This window comes from Pogoniulus pusillus, chromosome 32 (assembly GCF_015220805.1).
Source record: "Pogoniulus pusillus isolate bPogPus1 chromosome 32, bPogPus1.pri, whole genome shotgun sequence".
NCBI classification, from domain to species: domain Eukaryota; kingdom Metazoa; phylum Chordata; class Aves; order Piciformes; family Lybiidae; genus Pogoniulus; species Pogoniulus pusillus.
The window spans coordinates 2,199,676-2,227,134 of NC_087295.1; the positions used below are offsets into that span (position 1 = coordinate 2,199,676).

The 27,459-nt window shown below is 50.2% G+C and overlaps 1 protein-coding gene across 3 annotated transcripts in view; it reads left to right on the forward strand.

The window, feature by feature from the left end:
* The window catches only part of BMPER (BMP binding endothelial regulator), a 161,703-nt gene that overhangs the window by 113,364 nt on the left and 20,880 nt on the right, over window positions 1–27,459 (forward strand). For all 3 annotated transcript variants that reach the window (XM_064169888.1, XM_064169889.1, XM_064169890.1), the window contains one exon: window positions 676–1,012. In XM_064169888.1, the coding sequence (XP_064025958.1) occupies window positions 676–1,012 (337 nt within the window). The remainder of the gene's footprint in view (window positions 1–675; window positions 1,013–27,459) is intronic.

Sequence of the window (27,459 nt, forward strand, 5' to 3'; positions counted from 1 at the left end):
TATTCAGGCTCACCATATGATGATTACAGAGAATGCTTTTTATGACTGTGATTTAAGAAACACCAAACTTGCCAGAGGAAGTCACACAGAAGTCTTACATTCCTTCTGACCCAGTGATTATCCCCTCCTTATAGAATAGAATTGAATAGAATCAGTTGTTTGGGTTGGAAAAGACCTTTGAGGTTGAACCATGGAATCAACTGGCTTGGAAGAGACCTTCAAGCTCAGCCAGCCCAACCTAGCACCCAGCCCTGGCCAACCAACCAGACCATGGCACTAAGTGCCCCAGGCAGGCTTGGCTTCAACACCTCCAGGCACTCCACCACCTCCTTGGGCAGCCCATTCCCATGCCAATCACTCTCTCTGCCAACAACTTCCTCCTAACATCCAACCTAGACCTGCCCTGGCACAACTTGAGACTCTGTCCCCTTGTTCTGTTACTGGTTGCCTGGCAGCAGAGCCCAACCCCACCTGGCTACAGCCTCCCTTCAGGTAGTTGTAGAGAGCAATGAGCTCTGCCCTGAGCCTCCTTTTCATCATCATCAGGAGTCCTGAGGCTTTGTCCCGGTTCCCCTGAGCACTTGTTCACAAAGATGAAGCACTGTTTGCTCTCCTCATTTTCTTCTTCTCCTTCTTTGTCTTTGTTTTGTGTGTGGTTTTTGGTCTCTCTGTTAGGCTTGGAAATCTCCTGGGATGGAGACAGCTTTGTGGAAGTCATGGCTGCCCCCCACCTGAAGGGCAAACTGTGTGGTCTGTGTGGCAATTACAACGGGCACAAGCGAGACGACCTGATTGGAGGGGATGGGAATTTCAAGTTCGATGTGGATGAGTTCGCGGAGTCCTGGCGGCTGGAGACCAATGAGTTCTGCAGCCGCCCGCACAGGAAACCCCTGCCCGAGCTCTGCCACGGCACAGTCAGGGTGAAGCTCCGAGCACACCGGGAATGCCAGAAGCTCAAAGGGTGGGAGTTCCAGAGCTGCCACTCAACGGTGGATTACACCACCTTCTACAGGTAAGTGTGGCTTGCTGCGGAGGGAGAGAGCGAGTGACTGCGGGAGGAGAAAGCCACGCAGTCAGCCCAGTTGCAGTAGGGTTTCAGCACAAAGCTTGACCTGCTTTTGCTGAGAGTTACAGTAGCACAGGCACATAGAATTGTTTGGGTTGGAAAAGACCTCTGAGATCACTGAGTCCATCAGGACCTCTGAGATAGAATCGTGGAATCAACCAGGTTATTAGGAGAGACCTAATCCAGTCCAACCTAGCACCCAGCCCTGGCCAAGCAACCAGACCATGGCACTAAGTGCCCCAGCCAGGCTTGGCTGCAGCACCTCCAGCCACAGCCACTCCACCACCTCCCTGGGCAGCCCATTCCAATGCCAATCACTCTCTCTGACAACAATTTCCTCCTCACATCCAGCCTAGACCTCCCCTGCCACAACTTCAGGCTGCTGTGTCCCCTTGTTCTGTTGCTGGTTGCCTGGCAGCAGAGCCCAACCCCACCTGGCTACAGCCTCCCTTCAGGTAGCTGCAGGCAGCAATGAGCTCTGCCCTGAGCCTCCTCTGCTGCAGGCTGCACACCCCCAGCTCCCTCAGCCTCTCCTTACAGGGTTGTGTTCCAGGCCCCTCCCCAGCTTTGTCATCCTCCTGTGGACACCTTCCAGCACCTCAACATCTCTTCTAGAATTGAGGAGCCCAGCACTGGACACAGCACTCAAGGTGTGGCCTGAGCAGTGCTGAGCACAGGGGCAGAAGAACCTCCCTTGTCCTGCTGCCCACACTGCTCCTGAGCCAGCCCAGGATGCCATTGGCTCTCCTGGTCACAGATCATCAAATGCATTTCTGAGTCAGGAATCAGAAGGTGGTCCTGGTCTAATGAAGATCTGAGCAGCCCTAAGTGAGAAAGGCAGACAGGCTTGTGATCACCTACAGAAAAAAGTGCTTCTGGAGGCTGAGGAGAGAGGGGGAAAAGCACTTCAAAATATTTTGGTAAATGCTTTGTGATTTCAAAGTCAGCTGTGAAGTTGAGGCTGCCTTTGAACTGCTGTTGCCTGTGCTCCAGAGGAATGTGTCTTCCCAGAAGCGTCTTGCACAGTACTTTGTTAAATCAGGGGGCATGAAATATTCCTGCTGCCTCTTGGATGGTGTAGTTTGTGGCTTGGCAGTTTGAAAGGAGAGAGTTCACAGTTCTGTGCCTGCCCACCCTGCCCTGGGAGCAGATGGGGCTCTGGAAGCCCTGTCTGAGCAGTTTACTTTTAAGATTCAGGGGTTTTGGTGAATCTCTAAAATGCTGCCAGTCTGAAGCACGGAGACAGCACTGCTGTTCTGTAATGGGCACGAGTTTCTTTCCCCCCCAGGCAGTAAATAAAGTCACTTTGCCTTTTGATTGCCTGACATCAAAGATAAAAGCAAGCCCAGCCACGGGCGCGCCGTGCGGAGGGAGCTGCCCGCTGGCTGCGCTCTCAGCCTTCCCCGCTGCTGCACATCTGCACAACCATTGGAGCTTGCTAGGAAAAGCTTTCTGAAAGAACTCCATCTCCTTTCTGAATTGATTTTCCTTTTCTCTTCTAACGAGGCAGAGAGGCTTTTATCTGCCCCAGCAGAACACGTCTGGGGCCGGGAAATGGAAGGAGACGACACCCGGCTTGGCTCGCAGGCTGCGTGGGTTCTGCCTTTGGTTTGTGTCCCTGTGCTAGGAGCCTGGCAGAGAGGGAAGATGAGTCCGTGTGCAGGTTGCAGTGCTTTATCTTTTCCGATGCCTGGAAGCACAGCAGAGAGCAGCAGAGAGGCTAACACAGGCACACACGGGGTCTGTTGAATGCATTTCAGCCACATTCCCCTCTCGCTTCCATCGCTTGCTAAAGGTGAGTGATGACAATGCAAATGGAAAACAGGCGCAGAGAGATTTGCTTCATTTTGCAGTAGATCTTTTGTCCCTTTCTTAAAGTAGCTGGTGATTAATTCAGTGCAATACACTTCCTGACACCACAGCAGAAAATGATTTATATTTTGGCTACAGCAGCCACAAAAAAAAACCCCAAACCCCAACTCTTTACGTGCTTGCACACAAGAATTTACTGCAGGCTGTTTCTGTTCCTTTAAGATATCTTCTGTTTGCCCTGGAAAGGCAATGAAGTCAGGCAAGTGATTTGTTTTCTGGTGTCCTTTCTGAGAGGAGTCTCTTCCTCCTGAAGGAAAGTTTGTGCTGCAAAACCCATCCTGTTCTGTCAGGCAGTAGCTCTTTGTTTGCTTCCGTTTAGCTGTTTGAATGTTCAGCTCTCAGGAGAGCAATCAGAGATAACATAGAAATTAAACTTTAATCATGGCATTTTGTGGAATGCTACTTCTGCTTTGCAACTGATGAAGCTGTAGAGGCAGTTTGTGCAGTGATTGTGGCCATTTGTCATACTGGGAAATCCCTGCGAGGAGATAATGATTGGGGGGCAGGGAATGTTGCTAACCTACATCTTTGCATACATAAATCTGTGTGAGTCTACAAATCATAAATGTAAGCAATATTACTATAAATGTAAGTGTAAGTCATAGAACGGGTTGGGTTGGAAGGGAGCTCAAAGATCATCCAGTTCCAACCTCCTGCCATAGGCAGGGACACCTCCCACTAGAACTATAACTAATTATAGCTATAACAAACATAAATGTAAATATAAATCATAGAATTATAGAATGGTTGAGGTTGGAAGGGAGCTCAGAGGTCATCTAGTTCCAACCCCCTGCCATAGGCAAGGACAGCTCCCACTAGAACAGCTATAACTATAACAAATGTAAATGTAAATATAAATCATAGAATCATAGAATGGTTGAGGTTGGAAGGGAGCTCCAAGATCATTTACTTCCAACCCCCTGCCATAGGCAGGGACACCTCCCACTAGAACTATAACCATAAGCATAAGTATAACTAACTATAACTACAAGTATAACAAATATATATATAAGGGTAAATGATAGGATGATTTAGGTTGGAAGGGACCTCAAAGGTCATCTACTTCCAACCCCCTGCCATAGGCAGGGACACCTCCCACTAGAACTATAACCAGAAGCATAACTATAACTAACTACAACTACAAGTATAACAAATAGATATATATATAAGGGTAAATGATGGGATGATTTAGGTTGGAAGGGACCTCAAAGGTCATCTAGTTCCAACCCCCTGCCATAGGCAGGGACACCTCCCACTAGAACTGTAACAAATATAAATGTTAATGTAAATATAAAAGTACATATGAATATAAATATTGATATAAATCATAGAATGGTTTAGGTTGGAAGGGAACCTCAGTGATCATCTAGTTCCAACCCCCTGCCATAGGCAGGGACACCTCTCACTAGAACTATAACCAGAAGCATAACTATAGCTAACTACAAATATAAATGTAAATATAAATGTAACTCATGAGATCATAGAATGATTTAGGTTGGAAAGGACCTCAAAGATCATCTAGTTCCAACCCCCTGCCATAGGCAGGGACACCTCCCACCAGAACTATAGCTAATTATAGCTATAACAAATATAAATGTAAATATAAATCATAGAATGGGTTAGATTGGAAGGGAACCTCAATGATCATCTATATCCAACCCCCTGCCATAGGCAGGGACACCTCCCACTAGAACTATAACTAATTACAACAAATATAGATGTAAATATAAATCACAGAATCATAGAATGGTTTAGGTTGGAAGGGAGCTCAAAGATCATCCAGTTCCAACCCCCTGCCATAGGCAGGGACACCTCCCACTATGGCCATAACTAAGTATAACAAATATAAATGTAAATATAAATCATAGAATGGTTTAGGTTGGAAGGGAGCTCAAAGATCATCCAGTTCCAACCCCCTGCCATAGGCAGGGACACCTCCCACTATGGCCATAACTAAGTATAACAAATATAAATGTAAATATCAATCATAGAATGGGTTAGGTTGGAAGGGAACCTCAAAGGTCACCAAGTTCCAACCCCTTGCCATAGACAGGGACACTTCCCACTATAAATAGACATAAATATAAATATCACAATGGAAGTGCATAAGAAAAGATCCTGAAATACTGCAGGCTGCAAGCCAACAGTTTCAGCATCTCATTTTGCACTACTCCTCTTTAATTCTTTGGGTTGCAATTTGACACATTGGATGAGCTTTTCATTGTGCTTTGTTTTCTTTGGTTCTGTGCTGGGAGTTTTTTTGTTTCTTCCAGTGTGTTGCTCATCCTTCAGTATTTTTTGGGTAACACTCCCAAAAATAGCCCTTGAGGTTGAACGCTGTGGGGGCAAGTTCATAGAACAGGGAGATGGGTTTGTGTTTCTATGAGAGTTTGGTAAAGTCTGGGTGAAAAAGAGATTGGCAGTGGCAGTCACCACCACTGCCACTTGTCTGGTTTGGGATTTTCATATGGCTAAGCACTCTGGGTTAATCCTTACCAAAAAGGAAAAAAGAGGAAAAGATACCAAGGTTACTCAGTGGCAGGTTTTTAGAGGGGGTACTTAGACCATGCAAGTAATAAAGGCTACAATAGGACTCTGGAAGCTGCTCTTGAGTACAAGCAGCACTGAAAAGAGGTGATATCAGCTGAATGATTAAGGCTATGGTTTAAGGTGAATCTTGTAGAGCAGGGTTCTAGGTTGGACTTGGTGATCCTGAGGAGCTTTGCCAGCCTGGATGTGTTTAAGGCTGGTTTGGATGTGGTGCTTAGGGCTGTGGTTTAAGGTGAATATTGTAGAGCAGGGTTCTTGGTTGGACTTGGTGATCCTGAGGGGCTTTGCCAACCTGGATGTGTTTAAGGCTGGTTTGGATGCGGTGCTTAGGGCTGTAGTTTAAGGTGACTCTTGTAGAGCAGGGCTATAGGTTGGCCTTGGTGGTCCTGAGGGGCTTTGCCAACCTGGATGTGTTTAAGGGTGGTTTGGATGTGGTCTTAGGGCTGTAGTTTAAGGTGACTCTTGTAGAGCAGGGCTATAGGTTGGCCTTGGTGGTCCTGAGGGGCTTTGCCAACCTGCCTGTGTCTGTGATTCTGTGAATGTCTCATGCTGACTCCACTGTCAAGAAATGCTGTGGTGCTCTTGTCTTAACACAGCTCACTCTCACAAGCCTCCTCCCTCCCCACACTGTAAGGAGGGAAAGTAACACAAAAAGAAACCTTAGTGATGCCTTTCAATACCTGAAAGGATCCTACAGGAAGGCTGCAAAGGGAGTTTTCATAAGGGTGTCTAGGAACAGGACAAGGGGGTATCACAGAATCAACCAGGATGGAAGAGACCTCCAAGCTCATCCAGTCCAACCTAGCACCCACCACCAACCTATCATCTACCACCCATGGTTTGAGGCTGAGGCAGAGCAGGTTCAGACTGGATCTTAGGAAGAAGTTCTTCAGTGTGAGGGTGGTGAGACTCTGGAATAGGCTGCCCAGGGAGGCTGTGGCTGCCTCTTCCCTGGGGCTGTTGAGGTCCAAATTGGATGAAACTTTGAGCAGCTGGGTCTAGTTGAGAGGTTTCCCTGCCCATGGTGGGGAGGTTGGAATAGATGAGCTCTGAGCTCCCTTCCAGCCTAAGCCATTCTATGATTATTGTGCTTTTAACAGCCAACAACACAGCAAATAATTACTCCTTTTTCCCCCCCTCTTTTGTAATTGCCCTACAAGGTGTTTTCCTCTCAAACACTCCAATCCCATTCAGCATTTCATGGCAAACAGTAATTAACATAGTAATGGCCTCATTTGTTTGAATCTGTTAATCAAATGCACTCAGGAATTGCAAATCTCCTGCAGTTCTTGTCTTAAAGGCTCCTTGTGGCTGCACTGACCTTACTCCATCTTAATCAGCTCATGAGCCTCTATTGCAGTTCACCAGTTAACTTTATGCAGGTAACTGCTGCAGTCTTAAAGGTTTCCCTAAAAATAGAGGGGAAATTCTTGTTTAGAGTTGGAGCATAGACTGCAGTGCAAACTGCAGTCCATCAGCTCCCTGTTAGGCTTGGTAGGTGTGCCCAAAGTGGCAGCAGAGAGCGTGTGAGCTGTAGCATCACTGATTTAATTATGTGCTCTGCTTTAAGATGAGGACCAGGGGGTTGTGGCTTTGAAGCACAAGGTTTGAAGGTTGGGGAGGTTGGGTTTGGTGGTTTTTTTCCCCCTGCTAACAGTGATGTCTGACAGCTGTAAAATTCATGTGGTTCTGCCCCTGTGTTCACTCAGCAGGGCAGTGCAGAAGAAATGCAGGCTGAGGAGTGACTTCAGAGAAGCCTGCTCCGAGTGTTAAAGGGATGGGTGGTACTGGGAGCTCTGGAGGCCTCTGTTTGCTGCCAAGGGTGTGTGTTACAAATTTCTCCCCACAAGGTTTCGTGGTCCTGGCCGTGCATCTGGGCACAGCAGTTGCCTGTGTTGTTCCAGCTGGGGCTGGGTTGCTCCAAGGCTCACCCATGGTGTAACTGGAGGGTGTCTGTAGCACTGACTGCTCGTGAGGGTGACTCCTCTCCAGGCTCCTGCCTCCTGCACCAGCCTCCACTCACCCCTGGGCAGGACTGACCTATCTCACCCCTTCAGGACAAGCCAGATGTCGAGGAAGGGACTGATGGCATGGAGCTGTGGCTGCTCCCCTTGCAGCCCTGGCAGAGAGCAGAGGCTTTGCTCCCACTCGCCCATGTGCTAAGGTAGGGTTTTTCCTCTGCCTGTCAGAATGCCTGCCCGAAGCTGGCCCTGAGTCTGAGTACTGTAACCACAACAGAGAGGAGCTCAGGATGAAACAATTTACTCAGTTTCTTGGGCAAATTGTCAGTGAGCAGCTGTAGGACCCAGGGAGCTTCTGGTTAGAAAGGAATTTGAAATAGTAATTGCACTTTTTAAAGCAGAGCTGCACCAGGACTTGAGTTTCCTCTGAGCTAGAGGCTTTGCTTTCCACTCTGCTCTGGTCAGCATCTTGGATCACATTGGGTGATTCTGTGCTCCACAGCCTCCCTGGGCAACCTGTGCCAGTGTCTCACCACCCTCACTGCAAACAACTTCTTCCTAACATCCACTTTCAATCTCCCCTCTGCCAGTTCAAACCCATTCCTCCTCCTCCTGTCATTACCAGACCTTGTCAATAGTCCCTCCCCAGCCCTCCTGTAGTCCCCTTCAGATGCTGCAAGGCCACTCCAAGGTCTCCTGGAAGCCTTCTCTTCTCCAGGCTGCAGAGCCCCAACTCTCTCAGCCTGTCCTCAGAGCAGAGCTGCTGCAGCCCTCTGAGCATCTTTGGTGGCCTCCTCTGGAGTGGCTCCAACACTTCCATGTCCTTGTGATGGGGGCTGCAGAACTGCACCCAGGACTGCAGGTGGGGTCTGAGGAGAGCAGAGCCAAGGGGCATAATCCCCTCCCTTGCCCTGTGCCCACACTGCTCTTGCTGCAGCCCAGCACAGGGCACTGCAGGCTCCTGTGGAGCTTTTCATCAGCCCATACCCCCAGGTCCTGTTCCTCAGGGCTGCTCTCAGCCATTCCCCACCCAGCCTGGAGTTGTGCTTGGGATTGCACCCACCCAGGTGCAGGACCTTACACTTGGCCTTGTTGAATGTCCTGAGGTTGGCCTGGGCACAGCTCTGCAGCCTGCCCAGCTCCCTCTGGATGGATCCCTGCCCTCTAGCAAGTCTCCTGTGCCACACAGCTTGGTGCCCTCTGCAGACTTGCTGAGGCTGCACTGATTCCTCTGTCCATGTCCCTGACAAAGATGTCAAAGAGCACTGGGCCCAGTGGACTTGATGGATCTTGAAGGAGTCTTCCAACCAAAACGATTCTATGATGCTAAGGATGGTTTTGCTGTATTGGTGAGGATCTTTTTCTGTGCCATCTGCAGCCTTGCTGAGGCTGCACTCGATTCCTCTGTCCATATCACAGTGGTTGAGTGGTCAGAGCAGCTAAGCTCTATCCTCTACAGGTCATGATTCCTCTGCATCTTTCCTCACACCCTTGCCCCTGGCACAGGGTTTTTTCCTGTCACCAAGCCCCATCCACTCATGTCTGTTCAGAAAAGTACCTCAGGAATTTGGGGCTAGGAAACATTCTTGTCTTTGACTCAGTGGTTATTACAGCTGTAAAACATTGAAGCAGAGCCAGAGGATTCACAGATGGCTCCTTTCCTGTCGAGGCATGGGGAACTGGGGGGGTGATGAAGGTGGAGAGGGCTCCAAAATCTGACAAGCCCACGGTGTTGGGCAGACACCATTCACCTGTGGCTTGCTTCCAGCCAGAGAAGTGCCTGCTTCCCAGTGACCATTCTTTGTGCTTCCCTATTTGGGAGCCTAATGATTTTTCTTCTCTTTAACAAGGGCAGATTTCCTTATAGGAAAGGCAGATGAAGCAGCACAGCACTCTGTGATTACAGCCCAGAGAAGTTTCCTTTCCTTCAAAGGATGGCATGTATGGAATGTGTTTGTTTTGCTTCACTAATTACATGATCTCAGCCCTGCCTGATGCTGCCTTTTTTTGTGTGTGTGTGTTGAATGGGATGTTATTTCCTACCGGTTGTAAGTGCAGTCTGAGGCTTCTTGCCTCTCTTCTGCAGGCAAGAAGTCGATTTGTGCTTACCATGCAGGCAGGTATATAGAGGCTTATTACAAAAACCTGCTCCTGCCCAGTGAAACTTCCTTTCTTTCTACTTTATTACCCTGGCTCAGTGAAATTCAAGGCAGGTGTTTCATAACCAAATGCTGTCTCCCTTATTGCCCAGTGTCTGACAGATGTGAAAGTGTGAGATCAGTCTGACTGAGACAGAGGCGATCCTGAAGGGTGGCAGCAAGTCCAGGGAAGGGAGGAGAGGGTGGGTACAGCAAACAGGAAAGCAGGGTGCCATAAATGCCCTTACACTTGTCTCTGTGCTCTGCATTCAGTCGGTGGAGGAGAAGGCTCAGAGGTGACCTTATTGTGGCCTTTTAGTACCTTAAGTTAGTTCTTGATTCTGTCTCTCTGTGGCTGCTGCTGTTGCTGTTCTGTAAGGGATCTCTAAGACCTGCTGGACTTGCCCTTCACAAGAATATCAACTCTCTGGTAAGATTTCAGGTGAAGACTGAATTCTGAGCCTGTGTGATGCTGTTCTTGCCTTGTGAGCGAGGAGAGAGCTGAGGTCTGATGGTAGATGACACCCACATGTAGAGTGCTGGACGTGCACAAGTCTCCAGGGAGGTGCTAAAGGCTTTCATCAACCTATTTGGCAAGAAAAGGAATGTTTAAGCTGAAGCTCCTCTTGGCTTGCTGTAATTGCACCTCTCCTATGAGGAGAGACTGAGGCAGTTGGGGCTGTTCAGTCTGGAGAGGAGAAGGCTCCCAGGTGACCTTGTTGTGGTCTTTTAGTATCTGAAGGGGGCTACAAAAAGCTGAGGAGGGACTCTTTAGGCTGTCAGGAAGTGACAGGACTGGGGGGGATGGAATCAAGCTAGAAATGGGCAGATTCAGACTGGATGTTAGGAAGAAGTTCTTCAGCATCAGGATGGTGAGAGGCTGGAAGGGGTTGCCCAGGGAGGTGGTGGAAGCCTCATCCCTGGAGGTGTTTAAGGCCAGGCTGCATGAGGCTGTGGCCAGCCTGATCTAGTGTGAGGTGTCCCTGCCTGTGGCAGGGGAGTTGGAACTGGCTGATCCTTGTGGTCCCTTCCACTGGATGATCTTGGAGGTCTCTTCCAACCTGGTTGCTTCTATGATTCTATGAAGAGGAAACCCACCCACGCTGTAGCTGCCCAACTCTGCCATGTCATTTACAGGGGAGAAATCCCTTCCAGGCCCCAGGGATGATCAGTTTACATCCCCTAGCATGAAATGTTAATTACCTTTGCTTTCACATGTATGCCTGCAAAGCTACTCCGTTTCAGCTCCTGTTTGAAGCCACCTGCAGAGTCTCCTGGCTAATGAGACAGACAGCAGAGATGAAGGGGGGTGTTTATAAGCAGGCAAATGAGATGAATTTGTGGGAAACGTTTTAACAATAAGCTTCACCTAATCCTCCTGTTATTCTTCTGAGTTCACTTGTGCTTCTGGCAGGGTAGCCAGACAAAGCAGGACCTGAGCTCTGGCCAGTTCTAAAAGTCTTTGCTTTAGAAAGTTTGCTTTAGGAAGGTTTTGACTGCTTGGAGATACTTGACTGTGTCTGGAGAAAGGCAGCAAGGCTGGGGAGGGGTCTGGAGCACAGCCTTGTGAGGAGAGGCTGAGGGAGCTGGGGGTGTGCAGCCTGCAGAAGAGGAGGCTCAGGGCAGAGCTCATTGCTGGCTGCAGCTGCCTGCAGGGAGGCTGTAGCCAGGTGGGGTTGGGCTCTTCTGCCAGGCACCCAACAGCAGAACAAAAGGACACAGTCTGAAGCTGTGCCAGGGCAGGTCTAGTCTGGATGTGAGGAGGAAGTTGTTGTCAGAGAGAGTGATTGGCATTGGAATGGGCTGCCCAGGGAGGTGGTGGAGTGGCTGTGGCTGGAGGTGTTGAAGCCAAGCCTGGCTGGGGCACTTAGTGCCATGATTTAGTTAATTAGAAGGGTTAGGTGCTAGGTTGGATTGGCTGATCCTAGAGCTCTCTTCCAACCTGGTTAATTCTGTGATTCTGAGGCATCTATTCAGCCTGCTCTTGCTGTTGCTTGTGGAGGTGGCTTGCTGCAGGCAAGAAGGCCATTCTGAAGGCCTCCCATGGCTTAGATTTATCTGAAAGCTTTCTTGTAAGTGTTTTTTTTTTAGCAGCTGTAGGTTTTTGTTTCCTAAATCTCCCAGGGCATCCAAAATGCCTGGAGCATCCCCAGTGTTGGAGATCTCCAGGGACCTTCGTGTTATGTCAGCTTTATCTGAAAGCTTTCTTGTGAGTGCTTTTATTAACTGTAGGTTTTTGTTTCCCCACTCTCCCAGGGCATCCAAAATGCCTGGAGCATCCCCAGTCTTGGACATCTCCAGGGACCTTTGCTTTATGTCAGCTTCTCAGTAGCTGTCCCTGGCATAATGCAGCACCCTGGGGAGAAAGTCAAAGCTGCTCCTCTCCTGTCTGTGCCTATAAGAGCTTGCTGTATTGATAGCCATGAGAGAGTCTCACGCTCCACATCTGCTCTCTAAAGTGTGCAAAGTGTTAGCATGGAAAGCAATTAGCTTCTGTTAATTACTCAAGCCTCCTTTCCCCCTCAGTCTTCACAGTGCATGAAGGAATCAGCACCTTGCCTCACTGGGGATGGATGCAGCACAAGAGCAGCACAAGAGATTTCCTGAGGCCTCTTGCTGCTGCCATCCAACCTGCAAAATATTCAGTCCCTGGACTGCTGAGCACAGGTTGCTCAAAGAGGTGGCTGAGACCCCATCCCTGGAGGTAGTCCAAGTGAGGCTTGACAGGGCTCTGGGCAACCTGATCTAGTTGAGGATGCCCCTGCTGACTGCAGGGGAGTTGGGCTGGATGTCCTTTGAAGGTCCTTTCCAGCCCAGACCTTTCTATGGTTGATTCTTGACTTGTCTTTACCAGAGTTGGTCTGGTAAATGCCAATAGTAGGGGGAGGAAGTTCCCAACCCACCACAGTTGAAGGAGCAGTAATTGAGGCCCCAGCCCTGGAGATATTCACGGTGAGGCTCAACAGGACTCTGGCAACCTGATCTAGTTGAGGATGTCCCTGCTGACTGCAGAGGGGGTTGGACTGGCTGAGCTTCGGAGGTCTCTTCCTACCCAGACCATTCTATGATTCTAAGACCTAGAGCAGACTGAGCAGCAGGCACTGGCAGCTTGGTGAGAGGCAGATGCAGCCCTTGTTTAAGTGTAAGCACACAGCTGTGGGTGGCAGGGCCAGTGCTGAGGAGGGCTTGATGCAAAAGCTTATGACCCTCACCCATGGCAAATCTTGGCACCTAAGGATTACTGTGCCCGGGGGCATCATAACACCAAGGCAAAGAGCAGACTTGTGGGAGGTAAGGCAAGCGTGGGTGGAGGTACTTGTGCTTGGACAAGGATATGTATTTATCCACCTCAAATATTTGCCATCCCAGTGCCTAATCTTGGCTAAGGTATGTGGCACGGGCTGGATGCGTGAGTGTGCCTGGCAGGCTCACCTACCCTTTGCACTGTTGAGATGCCACTTGGAAACACACACCTGTGGCTCTGCTCTCCTAGTTAACTCTGGTGGGCTCAGCAGAGCAGGCACAGGCTTCTGGTGAAGTCTCAAGACTGGAGATTGGTTGCCAGTGCCATCCTGGAGCAGAGGTAGGACTAAAATGACACTGGATGCAAATAGTGCCATGGTCTGCTTGATTGGCTAGGACTGGGTGCGAGGTTGGACTGGATGATCTTGGAGGTCTCTTCCAACCTGGTTGATTCTATGATTCTCTAAAGAGTGCCCTCCTTGCCCAAAGGGAGGGGTAGTGTTAAACCTTCACCCAAATGGAGGACCCTGTGTGTGAGAGAGAGCAGGTGCTGTGATTCCAACTCATCACCAGGATATGCAGAGGATGAGAGCATTCAAGTCTCTCCCTGACTCCTCCACTTAAGCCAGTTGAAATGAAAACTGGTGAGGGAATGTGCTGGGAATACTGAAGGGAGCTGGAGCCATATGTTTTCTTGCATTCCTGGGTACTCCTACAACTAACATTCTGTTTAGGTAATATTCCTGAGACATAAAAGCTAAAATAAATCCAGCCTGTGAAAATTAATAACAAGTAATTTCTCTTCTGATCAGTCCAGAGGAAGCTGTCGTAAGTGTTAAGGTATTCAGACAGCTGATTTTTGTCCATCAGCTCTCAAGTGAGGTATGCAGTTTACAGAGGGTGAGCAGAGCTCAAGGTCGTGTAGCAAGAGGCTGTTGAGGATGGTGGATACCATGGCGGGGGGCTGGGGGCCGGGGTGGGGGAAGTTTACCAAGTTCATTTCCTAAGTGCTCCTTCTTAGCACTTGAGCTTTTCAGGCTGCAGTGTAAACATTTGATTCTCACTGCTCCCTGGTTTCAACTCGTTGAAGTGAAGAAAGAGTCCTTTGCTGTGCAGGAAGCCGAGGGCGGGTTGGAGCTGGGAAGGTGAAAGTGCCTGGTGCCTGGCTGCAAGCTCAAGCCCTTCTGATGGGGTTCAAGAGGTTTCAGGGCCATACAAGAAGTGCATTGTCTCCTTCCTTGTCAAGGCACAGATTCTTCTCAGGCTTTCAGAAGAGAGCATTGTTAGTCCTTTAAAGAAGGTGCTAAATCTTCTTGGCTCCTGTAAGGCCCTGCTTAGATGACAAGCTCATTAATACTCCATCCAGCAACGTGGTTTTGGCAAGTGAGGACTTTCAAAGCAAAGAGTCGCTTTTGGAGCAGGAGGAGTCAATGTGCAAGAAAAAAGCCCAGACTCCTTTTTCACAGAGTCACAGGACTGTCAGGGTTGGAAGAGACCTCAAAGATCAGAATCAGAATTAACCAGGTTGGAAAAGATCTTTGAGATCATGGAGTCCAACTTAGCACCTACCACCTTCTAATTAACTAACCCATGGCACTAAGTGCCTCCTCCAGCCTCCTCTTCAACACCTCCAGACACAGCCACTCCACCACCTCCCTGGGCAGCCCATTCCAGTGCCAATCACTCTTGCTGTGAAGAACTTCTTACTAACATTGCAACCTAAACCTGCCCTGGCACAGCTTGAGACTGTGTCCTCTTGCTCTGTCTCTGGGTGCCTGGTGGCAGAGACCAGCCCTCACCCTGGAAGTGTTTTAAGGCCAGGCTGGATGAGGCTCTGGGCAGCCTGATCTCATGTGAGATGTGCCTCGTACTAGAGAGTTGGAACTGGCTGATGCTTGTGGTCCCTTCCAACCCTGACTGATTCTATGATTCCATGGTTCTGTGGTTCCATCCATTCCCTGCAGGTGAAGAGCAACCAGTAGGCACCTGTGAGATGTGTACCCTGCGTGGCTGGGCAGAGCACACAAAACATACTGGCAGAGAGGCACAAAGAGAAGGAATCTTTCCCATCAGGATATCCTCACACAAGCCCCTGCTCTCTCCCAGGACTTCTAGCTTGCTGTCTGACTTGACATAATCTATTCCATAGTCACAGCCTCTGTTATGGGATAGCCAGGCGATATTCCTGGCCAGGATTCCCATCTGGTTCTTGAGATGAGGAATTCACACTGCATGGTTCTCTTTATCAGCCGCATGCAAGCTCTGCAGGCTGCCTCAGAGCCCCCAGAACTTCCCTCACCTGTCCCTCTTAGCCCTTTGTCTCTCAGTGCCGCTTGGATTTCGTCCCAAATGATAAAGCAGTTGCCCAGGAATGCTTCTCAGTTGCGGAACACCGCAGAGACTTGTGTCAACATTCCCCATCTATGGAAATTCCAGCTTGATATGGGCAGAGGAAATTTAACTGTGGCACTGGAAATAGCAATTCCTGTGACATGAAACGATGCTGTTTATCATCTTCCCTGCCCTTGCAGCAGCTGAAGGGCTCAAAGCCGTGCCAAGGCTAAAGGTCCTGCTTACATGCTCAGGGTGGAGCTGCTTTTAGTTCCATAGCCATGATGGGCCAGACCAACAATGGTCTATGCAGAGTGCTCCAAAGCTTTTCCATATGCCTAGGAAGTCAGGAGCTGACAAATCCCCTCAGTGTTTATAATTAAAACCCAGAAGAAGATATTAAAACAGTTATTGGGTTTCTGTGTTGTGGTCAAGATTAAGGTCTATTCTTTTGAGCACTGATAGTGACTGTTGGGAGACGAAGCTTGAAGTTTCCCCTAAGGCCTACCAAGTCTGGATGCTGACTGAGAACAGAAGCTTGCATGGCAGAGACATCCAGCTGCAACTTTTTGCAAGGATAGGAACTCATTTCTTTGGCTTTCTGAAAAGGAGGCTGGAGGAGGCACTCAGTGCCATGCTCTATGGAGTTAGAAGGTGTTAGAATCATGGAATCACCCAGGCTGAAAGAGAGCTCCAAGCTCAGCCAGTCCAACCTAGCACCCAGCCCTGGCCAAGCAACCAGACCATGGCACCTCCCTGGGCAGCCCATTCCAATGCCAATCACTCTCTTGGGCAAGAATTTTCTCCCAACATCCAGCCTAGACCTCCCCTGGCACAGCTTGAGACTGTGTCCCCTTCTTCTGTTGCTGGCTGCCTGGCAGCAGAGCCCAACCCCACCTGGCTACAGCCTCCCTGCAGGCAGCTGTAGCCAGCAATGAGCTCTGCCCTGAGCCTCCTCTGCTGCAGGCTGCACCCCCCCAGCTCCCTCAGCCTCTCCTCTCAGGGCTGTGCTCCAGGCCCCTCCCCAGCTTTGGCGCCCTCCTGTGGACACCTTCCAGCACCTCAACATCTCTCTTGAAATGAGGAGCCCAGAACTGGACACAGCACTCAAGGTGTGGCCTGAGCAGTGCTGAGCACAGGGGCAGAAGAACCTCCCTTGTCCTGCTGCCCACACTGCTCCTGAGCCAGCCCAGGATGCCATTGGCTCTGCTGCCCACCTGGGCACTGCTGCCTCAGCTTCAGCTCTCTATCTGCACCCCCAGCTCCCTCTCTGCCTGGCTGCTCTCAGCCACTCTGTCCCCAGCCTGTAGCACTGCTTGGGGTTGTTGTGGCTGAAAGGTGATAGGTTGGACAAAGTGATCTCAAAGTCTTTTCCAACCTGGTTAATTCAGTGACTCCAGAGTTTGTTATCCTGTTTGTTACACAAATGAATGTAAATGTTTCTTTAAAGAGACTTTTAATTGTGGCTATGACTCTTTGACACACAGTTGTTGGGAGTTACAGAGTGCCTGGAAATGCTAAGGGAGGGAGCATTGTGAGTCGTGTGGGTACAGGGTAAAATAGTCTTGCAGTGTCCTCCTGTCATGTTTCCATGACAGAGAGAGTGATTGGCATTGGAATGGGCTGCCCAGGGAGGTGGTGGAGTGGCTGTGGCTGGAAGTGTTGAAGCCAAGCCTGGCTGGGGCACTTAGTGCCATGGTCTGGTTGATTGGGCAGGGCTGGGTGCTAGGTTGTGCTGGCTGAGCTTGGAGCTCTCTTCCAACCTGCTTGATTCTATGATTCTGTGATTCTAATCTCATCAAGCAAGACAGTATGTGGCTACCACTCCTACATATCCAGCACATGTATTGTTGCCTGCCTCTGGCTGTTGCCTGACTTCTATACATTGCTGAAGATCTGAACAGTGCTATTTTTGTAACAGTCTCTATGAAATTAATCTCTTGCAGATGCTGGCTTGAGGCTGGCAACATCCTTCATTTTCAGGCTTAAGGTACTAATAAAATCCTTCAGTCTGCTTTCCATTCAGATGTGAGGAAAGCCTTTCAGTTTGACTTGAACCACCTCTTCCATTCATCTTTTGTCAGTGGTGAGGCTGGGGCTAGTTCAGCTTTCTGGGCTCTAGAGAAAGTTGTGTTCCACAGAGCAGCCCCATCACCCACTCAGCAGTCAGACCCAGATGCCTCCCTTTGGCAGCTTGGAGTCTGCCAAATGCCATGGCTGGGCCAGGTTCAGGCTTCTTAGTGGCTCAGCACAAGGACTGCGCTGTGAGCTGAATGCGCAACGACCAAGAGACAATTGCTGTGCTTGTGCACAGTGGGAGCAGAATCCAGTTTGGTCATGCTGAGTGTCACCTGCAAGGAAACCTGCTCCAGCTGCAGGTTCATGGCTTAGCTTCCAAGGCTTGTATTGGTTTTGTGCTCCCCTGCTGTAGCCTTCACTGGCTGCTTGGAAGGGGAACGTTCTGGAGGCGCAGTGACGCCTTGCTTGTTCTTTTGGCTCAGGAAGATGCGTGATGGCCTGGGAGCTAATGCTTGCAGAACACAATGAGGGCTTGTTACAGAGCCTACCAGAAGCCAGTTGCCTCAACACTGCCATTTTTTACTGCTCCCTTCCATTTCTCATACTAAGAGGTGACCTCACTCATGTTTATAAATACGTAAAGGGCAAGTGCCAGGAGGCTGAGCCAGGCGCTGCTGGGTGATGCCCGACAACAGGACAAGAGGCAGTGCTGGAAGCTGAGGTGCAGGAAGTTCCAAGTAAACATGAGGGAAAAATGCTTCCCCTGTGAGGGTGACAGAGCCCTGGCACAGGCTGCCCAGGGGGGTTGTGGAGTCTCCCTCTCTGGAGGTATTCCAGACCCTCCTGGATGCGTTTCTGTGTGATCTGCTCTAGATGATCTTGAATGCGTTTCTGTGTGATCTGGTCTAGGTGATCCTGCTCTGGCAGTGGTGGGGGTTGGATGGGCTGAGCTTTGGAGGTCCCTTCCAGCCCCTGGCATTCTGTGATTCTGTGAATCTTTGGTAAAGATGAATGCTCTCTTTCTGTGAAGTAACCCAAATCAAAGGCTTTTGGGTTCTGTTTTTGTGAGCCTTTGTTTCCCTCTTGGCGGCACAGGTGTGACAGTGAGGGGGGAACACATTTACAGGTCTGTGAGGCTGCTGGGAAGAAGCAAAAAGATCCCTCCCAAGGCTGCTCACAGTGAATCATTAGCCTGACTGTACCAATAAATAGCATCCCAGAGAACATGCAAGGATTTACCCAAAGGTCGCATTCACCCAGCAGGTTTCTCTGCTGAAAGGAGCTCGCAGCTGCGTCAGGATTAAAGGGTGTCAGAGAAGCATAACCTGTGTGATTTTTTCACCCTGAGCTGTTTGTCTAACAGCCCCAGCTGAGGGATGCTAGTGTCAGCCTGCCTTGGGGCTGTCATATATATTTCTAGTGGGTATTTGGCATTCAGGATTAGTCTCCTCTTTGATACGTTTGTCTTGACACATCCTAAGCCCTTGCAATGCCCAGGAGGAGATCTTACTCCTGCTATTGTGAGAACTGAGGCAAGGGAAGAGTGATGGGAGCAGCCCAGACAAATGACTCGGGTCCAAGTGGTGGCTCCAGAATGAAAGTAGCCTGAATGAGTCACTGACCTTCTCACTTGCAAGCGCTTCACATGTGGCAGGCCAGGCTGTGATGCATTAAGTATTTAATCTGCACCATCAGGCAGCTGTCTGGGGGAAGAGTTGGTGATGGACTCCTCTTTAAAGCCTTGTGTGAGTTTTCACACCTGTGTGTAAGGAGACACTCATGCAGTGTGTGGCAGCATCTCTGGGGCTAAGCTTGTTAACCTGCTTCTCCTTTCCTTGATAATGTTTTACAGGTGGGCACAGTGCCGTGGTTTAGTGCCCATTTAATTGGACTAGCAAGAGTTCTGCCTGTAGCCCACGGCTGCGAGGTGTCTTGCTTTGGTCTCTCTGAAGCAGACAGCATGGGTTTTTCTCTGCCTTTACTCATAGTGAGCCTGGCTCTCTGAGCTTTATGAGCTGCCCAGGGAGGTGCAGGAGTCACCCACCCTGGATGTGTTTAAGGGTGGTTTGGATGTGGTGCTCAGGGCTATGGTCTCAGGTGAATCTTGCAGAGTAGGGTTCTAGGTTGGTTTGGTGCTCCTGAGGGGCTGTGCCAGCCTGCATATTGCTGTGATCCTGTGATCCAGGCAGACTGTGCCCTGGTGTTCTCTGCAGTGGCAGTCCCCACTAGGGGCTGTGGAAAAAATGTTGTGGTGGTAGAGAAGGACCTGGAGTGTTGCTGTACTGAATGTTCCTCAGGAAGCAATTGTGGTTCTTGTTGCATCTGTGGACAGTGAATGAATTAATCTTCTGACATTTGTGTTGCAGAAAACACCAGAGAAAAGCTCTGAGAAAGCTCAGTATGATTTTCATGGCCCTTTGTGATTTCCTACCCACAAGCAAATTGATGTTTTTATCAGAGAACTCCACGTTGGAGGTGCATCTGTGGTGGATGAGAGGGAGAGGTCAAAGAACCGTAGAATCAAGTAGGTTGGCAGAGAGCTCCAAGCTCAGCCAGCACAACCTAGCACCCAGCCCTGGCCAACCAACCAGACCAGGGCACTAAGTGCCCCAGCCAGGCTTGGCCTCGACACCTCCAGGCACAGAGACTCCACTACCTCCCTGGGCAGCCCATTCCAATGCCAATCACTTTCTCTGCCAACAACTTCCTCCTAACATCCAGACTAGACCTCTCCTGCCACAGCTTGAGGCTGTGTCCCCTTGTTCTGTTGCTGGGTGCCTGGCAGCAGAGCCCATCCCCACCTGGCTACAGCCTCCCTGCAGGCAGCTGCAGGCAGCAATGAGCTCTGCCCTGAGCCTCCTCTTCTGCAGGCTGCACCCCCCCAGCTCCCTCAGCCTCTCCTCCCAGGGCTGTGCTCCAGGCCCCTCCCCAGCTTTGGCGCCCTCCTGTGGACACCTTCCAGCACCTCAACATCTCTCTGCAATGGAGGAGCCCAGAACTGGACACAGCACTCAAGGTGTGGCCTGCCCAGTGCTGAGCACAGGGGCAGAATAAGATCTTTTCTGCTCTCTCCTCTCGGGTTTGCACTGTGAGGTGAAGAATACTCAGTGCATGGTTTTACTCTGTATTTTAGAGAAGCTTCAAGTGATCACCTCTTAAGGAGTGAATTCTAATGGGGACTACATGACAGATTATAGGCAAATACTTTGACCAGCAAGAGCTCCTTAACAGACACTGTTCTTGCCACCAGTGAGATTAGAAGGGACCTTAGATTGGCAGCTCTCGCAAGCATCGTAGCCATGCTGCTCGCTTGCATCATCTCTTAAACCTGCTTTCTGTTTGCACAGTTCCTGAGTTGGCTTAATCTGCAGAGTCCCAAACATGCTTGTGGGTTGTTGTAAGAGATGGATTTCCATCTGTGATAGCCTTGGAATAAGGAAAGCTGCCATGAAATACGAGGAGAGAGGAAAACACCTGGGGCTGGACCGGTGTCGTGTTTCTGTTTCACTTCCTAAGTCTGTACCCAAATTGCAGAAGATAAAATACCTCAGCTCTGTTTTCTTAGCTTGGGCAAAGCTCCTAGAGGACCTTAGTCAAAGCAGAGCAAATAGCTTTTGGCAGAAAACCCCAAAGGTGGGGTTTTTTTTTGTTGTTTGGTTGATTTGGTTGGGGTTTTTCCCCCCTCCCCTTGTTTAATGCAAAAGTGATCTGGTCCTAATAGAGGAGAGTGGTGCCCACATGAATATTTCTCTGTGCTATTATGACAGTAAAGAGAAAACCTGGAAGCAGAGCAGTGATATGCTCAGCTGTAGCCTGGTTAGACAGAGGGTGAAGACCAGAAACTCATTGCAAGGAATCCTAGAATCATAGAATGGTTTAGGTTGGAAGGGAGCTCAAAGCTCAGCCAGTCCCAACCCCCTGCCATAGACAGGGACACCTCCCACTAGAACAGGTCACTCAAGGACTCATCCAGCCTGGTTCTGGACACCTTCAGGGAGGTTGTGGAGCACAGAATCACTCAATGTGATTGGAGACTGCATTTGGTGATTCTGTGATCCACAATCTCCCTGGGAAACCTGTGATCTTTGATCACATTGGGTGCTTCTGTGCTCCACAACCTCCCTGGGCAACCTGTGCCAGTGTCTCACCACCCTCACTGCAAACAACTTCTTCCTAACATCCAGTTTCAGTCTCCCCTCTGCCAGTTTAATCCCATTCCTCCTCCTCCTGTCATTACCAGACCTTGTCAGTAGTCCCTTCCCAGCCTTCCTGGAGCCCCCTTCAGATGCTGCAAGGCCACTCCAAGGTCTCCTGGAAGCCTTCTCTTCTCCAGGCTGCAGAGCCCCAACTCTCTCAGCCTGTCCTCAGAGCAGAGCAAAAATGGGCCTGAACCACACAGGCAAAAAGTACTTTACATCTTCTTTTGCATCTCTTTTCTTCTGTGTCTCTCTCTGCTCTTGCTGGATGCTTGCAAAAGAAAAACCATAACAAGAGCTCCCTTTAGAAAGAGGTTTTTAAGCAGTGACCTTCTTCTGAACTTTGTCATGGTTTCCATTGGCCCTCAAGCTTGGAGCAGTTGGAAATTTCCTGGCAGCTGATCCATTGGCTCAGCACTGGGGTTTTCACCTTGCCTTCATTGCCCAGTTATTGGACAGAGAGCAGGAATAGGCTTGTGGAGGGGCTTGCTTTGCTCGGGTTAGGTCTCCAGAGAGCCCAATACCTTTGGTAATGTCAGTGTTTGCAAGCTGGTGGCAGCATTGCTGGGGCAAGGGTTTGATGGGAGAGGTTAGATATGGCACTGTTTCAGCTGGGTGACTGAATTGATGATTTCAGAGTGTGTGTGAAGCAGGGCAGAGTCCAGTGCTCAGGGTAGCAGCTGGGTGCTTCATCTGCAATTCACAAATGAAAGCTGTTTGCCTCTTAGCTGGTGCCTGCCTTCTCTGAATTGCATGCTGTGATGGTTGGGAACAGCAATAAAAGTGGATTTAGGATGAAAAGATTCAGTTCTGCCATGTGGTCTTGCAGAGAGCCATCAGTTTTCCTGTGTGGTTTACTGGGGAAAGGGCTGCTTTGGGGCCCAGCACCGTTTGCTTTGTGTTGCAGGAATTTGCACTCCCACCAGAATGTGAAGTGGTTGGGAGCTCCCTGGAGATCACAGAACACAGCATGTTAGGGGTTGGAAAGGACCTCTATAGATCACTGAGTCCAACCCCCTTGCCAGAGCAGGACCAGAGAATCTGGTGCAGGTTGTGCAGGAACACATCCAGACAGGGCTGGAAAGGCTCCAGAGAAGGAGGCTCCACAACCTCTCTGGGCAGCCTGTGCCAGGGCTCTGGGCAGCCTGTGCCAGGGCTCTGGGACCCTGACAGTAAAGAATTTCTTCCTCATGATGAGGTGGAGCTTCTTGTGCTATACCATTGCCCCTTGTCCTATCAGAGATAAGGCTGAGAGTGTGACTGACAGTGCAGCAAGAGCATCAGAACTGAGACAGTGATTTTGGCTGTTGCTGGGTGAGTGGATGTCTTTACAGAGGCTGCCCCTTTGTGATGTGGTCCATGCAGAGAGCTAGGACCATGGCTCCAGGGGGTGCTCTCATTACAAGCCTGGCAGTTTCTGTAGAATCATAGAGTCAACCAGGTTGGAAGAGACCTCCAGATCTTCCCAGGGTGCTGGGAAAGAGGCAGATATCTCTGAGCTGGTCCTGGTTGCTCTTGGCAGGGAGGTTTGCAGAGGTACAGGCAGGATCTCTTGCAGATGTGCAGAGAGCACCATGGCAGTGGCACTTCTTGCCACGTCAGGAGGCACTTAAATGCCTTCCCCTGGGAAACTTGAGGCACTTCAGTTTCCAGGTAGTTCAAGCCCAAATGATCAGGGCTAAGCTGGTCTGAAGCATGAGGCAGACACTGGCACAGGTTGCCCAGGGAGGTTGTGGCTGCTTCGTCCATGGAGGTGTTTAAGGCCAGGTTAGATAAGGCCTTGAGCAGCCTGCTCTAGTAGGAGGTGTCCCTGCCTATGGTGAGGGTTGGAGCTGGATGATGCTTGAGGTCCCTTCCAACCTAAACCATTCTGTATTGGCCAAGAGCAGCAAGGCAGAGGCAGCCAGGCAGAAGCAGCACAACTGCTTGCAACTTAGCTCCGTTTCTAGTGCTTGCCCGAGTGCAGAGGCTTGTCTCACCTTGCAAAGGTCAACCTCTTTGGCCACAGAGAGTCACCAATCAAAATGGCATTTGCCAAACTGACCATATTGGGTGACCCCAGGCCTTGCTCACCCTTGTTTGGGCAAGGCACCAACAAGTGCCTAAACACTTGTGGGTCCCTGTTTATCACTTTGGGAGGGCACATAGTGGATGAAGCCTTTGTTTTCCTCCCACCCTTGCTTCCCCCATCAGCAGCAGGGTGGGAGGCAGTTTCTTGGTCCAGGAGGGAATTTGGGCTTCTGTACTCTTTCTGCTTGGCCTGTAATTGTAGATACTTGTAAATGCATTGTGTACATATGCTTGTAAATGTAGCTTTGCTGTAAGTAGAGCTTCATCTTACTTCCAAGCTGTCTGAGCTGGTCTGGTAAATGCCAACACAGGAGGGTGGGAGTTCCCAACCCACCACAGTTGAAGAAGCAATGATTGAGGCCCCAGCTCTGGAGATATTCAAGGTGGAGCTCAAGAGGACTCTGGGCAACCTGATCTAGTTGAGGATGTCCCTGCTGACTGCAGAGGGGGTTGGAATCATAGAATCAAATAGGTTGGAAGAGAGCTCCAAGCTCAGCCAGCCCAACCTAGCACCCAGCCCTGGCCAACCAACCAGACCATGGCACTAAGTGCCCCAGCCAGGCTTGGCTTCAACACCTCCAGCCACAGAGACTCCACCACCTCCCTGGGCAGCCCATTCCAATGCCAATCACTCTCTCTGCCAGCAACTTCCTAACAACATCCAGCCTAGACCTCCTTTGGCACAACCTGAGGCTGTGTCCTCTCGTTCTGTTGCTGGGTGCCTGGCAGCAGAGCCCAACCCCACCAGCTACCCTGGCAACCCCACATCCCTGCAGGCAGCTGCAGACAGCAATGAGCTCTGCCCTGAGCCTCCTCTGCTGCAGGCTGCACCCCCTCAGCTCCCTCAGCCTCTCCTCACAGGGCTGTGCTCCAGGCCCCTCCCCAGCTTTGGCGCCCTCCTGTGGACACCTTCCAGCACCTCAACATCTCTCTGCAATGGAGGAGCCCAGAACTGGACACAGCGCTCAAGGGGTGGCCAGGGACTGGATGACCTTTGGAGATCCCTTCCAGCCTGGGTGATTCTATGGTTGCTCCTAGCCAAGTTCTCTTCAGCCTTTAACCTGACATTTCCCTGTTTGTTTCACGAGTGGAAAAACATCTCTGGGTGACTTTACTGCACAGCAGAACCAGAAAAGCAGGGTAGTTTGCTGGGATTGTCATCATGATTGATGGAGTCTAGTCAGTTTAGCAGCTCTTTCATCAGGCTGCTGGAAAACTGCTGCTGGTTTATTTCAGACTGCAAGAGGGGACAGCACTTGTTTCTTCTGTTGTCAAGACAAACTCCCCCTTTTGAATGTCACCCCTCCTGACCTCATTTTTGCCCTGGATAGCTCAGACTTGATTAACTTAGAGAGACACAGGCAAGACCCTGGGCCAGAACAGGGTAAGGCTATAAAGTCTGGTAAATACTAGACAAGTAACATGATAATGGCAACGAGGTAGAGCCATAAAGATGCTGAAGGGAATGGAACAGCTCTGTTAGGAGAGCCTGAGGCAGCTGGGGCTGTGCTGCTGGGAGGAGAGGAGACTGAGAAGTGACCTTAGCAATGGTTATAAAGATGTGCAGGGTGAGTGGCAGGAGGCTGGAGCCAGGCTCTGCTGGGTGATGCCCAGTGCCAGCACAAGGGGCAGTGGTGGAAGCTGAGGCAGAGGAAGTTCCATTTAAACAGGAGGAGGAATTTTCTCCCTGTGAGGGTGACAGAGCCCTGGAACAGGTTGCCCAGGGGGGTTGTGGAGTCTCCCCCTCTGGAGATACTCAAGACCTGCCTGGATGTGTTCCTGTGTGATCTGCTCTGCATGATCCTGCCCTGGCAAGGGAGGGTTGGACTGGGTGAGCTTTGGAGGTCCCTTTCAGGTCCTGACATTCTGTCATTCTGTGATTCTATGATCTCCCACCTCTGCTGCTTCTGGAAGTCTGTGCACTATGCCTACCCTTAGAATCATAGAATCAACTTTGTGGAGGGCTGAGGTTTGGCAAGACCAGAGAGGTTTTCTGCTGTGCTGTAGGCAGCAGCAGGGGAAGCCCTAGGGAGTGTGTGTGTCCTAGAAACACCATTCTGCTGTCACTCTGTGCTCATGGGGTGTGAGCTGTGCATTTTGTTCACCTTCAGGAATGTGCTGGGAGTGAAAATAAAAGCTGAGAGAGGGACTCTGCTGCCATGCAGAGCAACCAGCAACAGAGCAAGGGCACACAGTCTCAAGTTGTGCTGGAGGAGACATAGGCTGGATGTTAGAAGTCACTTTTTGCTAGAGAGAGTGATTGGCACTGGAATGGGCTGCCCAGGGAGGTGGTGGAGTCTCTGTGCCTGGAGGTGTTGAAGCCAAGCCTGGCTGGGGCACTTAGTGCCATGGTCTGGTTGGTTGGCCAGGGCTGGGTGCTAGGTTGTGCTGGCTGAGCTTGGAGCTCTCTTCCAACCTGTCTGATTCTATGATTCTATGGTCTGAAGTGTAAGCTCAAGAGCGATGAAGTGCCTTGTGATGGACAGTGATGGGGAGGATGGCAGGTGGGGCCAGAGCCAGCTCTGCCATTCTCCCCCTGCTGAAACCATGACTTGTGTGTTGTGTGGGACAAATTGCTTCCCAAATGGTTGGCATTTCCATGCCACCCTATGCCTGCAGCCCAGAACTGGACACAGCACTCAAGGGGTGGCCTGAGCAGTGCTGAGCACAGGGGCACAAGAACCTCCCTTGTCCTGCTGCCCACACTGCTCCTGAGCCAGCCCAGGATGCCATTGGCTCTGCTGCCCACCTGGGCACTCTGCTGCCTCATTTTCAGCTCCTCTCTGCCAGCACCCCCAGATCCCTATGCCACACAGTGCCCTAAGCTCTTCAGAGGCAGACAAACATCTACCTTTAAACTTAAACCTTCTGAGAGCAGCATCGACACTGATCCCTACTGGACCCTAGCTCCTGAGGCTGTGAGGCTGTGAGTGAGGGTTTTGTGTTGTGGCTCAAGGAGAATTGCATCTGGCCCTTGGCCTGTGTTTCTAAGAAGTTGTGAAGGGTGTTTGGACCTGGAGCAAACAGCTGCACTGGGTTTTTTTTTTGCTAAGGACTGCACTTTAAGCTCTTCTACACTCAGTGTATGGGAGCCTGTCCCAGCTGGGTGTGTGGTGCTTAACCTTAGGCCAGCCTCTCTGGAAAAGCTGGTTAAGGAGGACACAGCCTGGCCTGAGCAAAGAAGGCTCTTCTCATGGCTGAGGTTTTCCCAGAAGCCCTGGGTGTTGGTATAACTCTGCTGAAGGCCAGGGTAAAGCTCTGCTTGCCTGTAAGGCCAGGTGTGCTTGGCCAGCACCAGTTGCTTTTGACATCTCATCCTCCACAACCAGCTCTGAAACAGTTCTCTCACACTTAACTTGTCTCAAGAAAGACTTAGTTCTTTTCTCCATGGATGCAACCAGCCACATGTGCCAAGTTGCTCACTGTCCTGCCAGCAGTGACTGCTTCATTTCAAACAAACCATAAAATAGCCTGAATTACTTGGGGGGAATAAAATGTTCCCTTTCACTAGGGACAGTCATTTTTTTTTCTCTTGTATGCTGCTCTTGTCCATTTGTTTCATGAAGGCCTTTCCTTGATCATGTTTGAAAGCAGTGAATAGAAGAATTAAGTCTTTTTAACACCCCCCCCCAAAATTTAGCACCTTCTCATTTTGAGTTCTAGCATGTGTAGGATAAGCTTTTCCTAAGGTCTTTGCTCTGGTGAGACCTCATCCAGCTCTGGAGCTCTCAACACAGGAAGGACATGGACCTGAGGGAGCAGGTTCAGAGAAGGGCCACAGAAATGATCAGGGGGTTGGAGCAGCTCTGCTACTAGGACAGGCTGAAGGAGCTGGAGGTCTTCAGCCTGGAGAAGAGAAAGCTGCAGAGAGACCTAATAGCAGCCTGCCAGCACCTGAAGGGGGCTACAAGAAGGCTGCAGAGGGACTACTTGTAAAGCCCTGTAGGCACAGGCAGTGGTTTGAAATGAGAGAAGAGCAGGTTTAGATTGAATGTTAGGGACAAGTTCTGCAC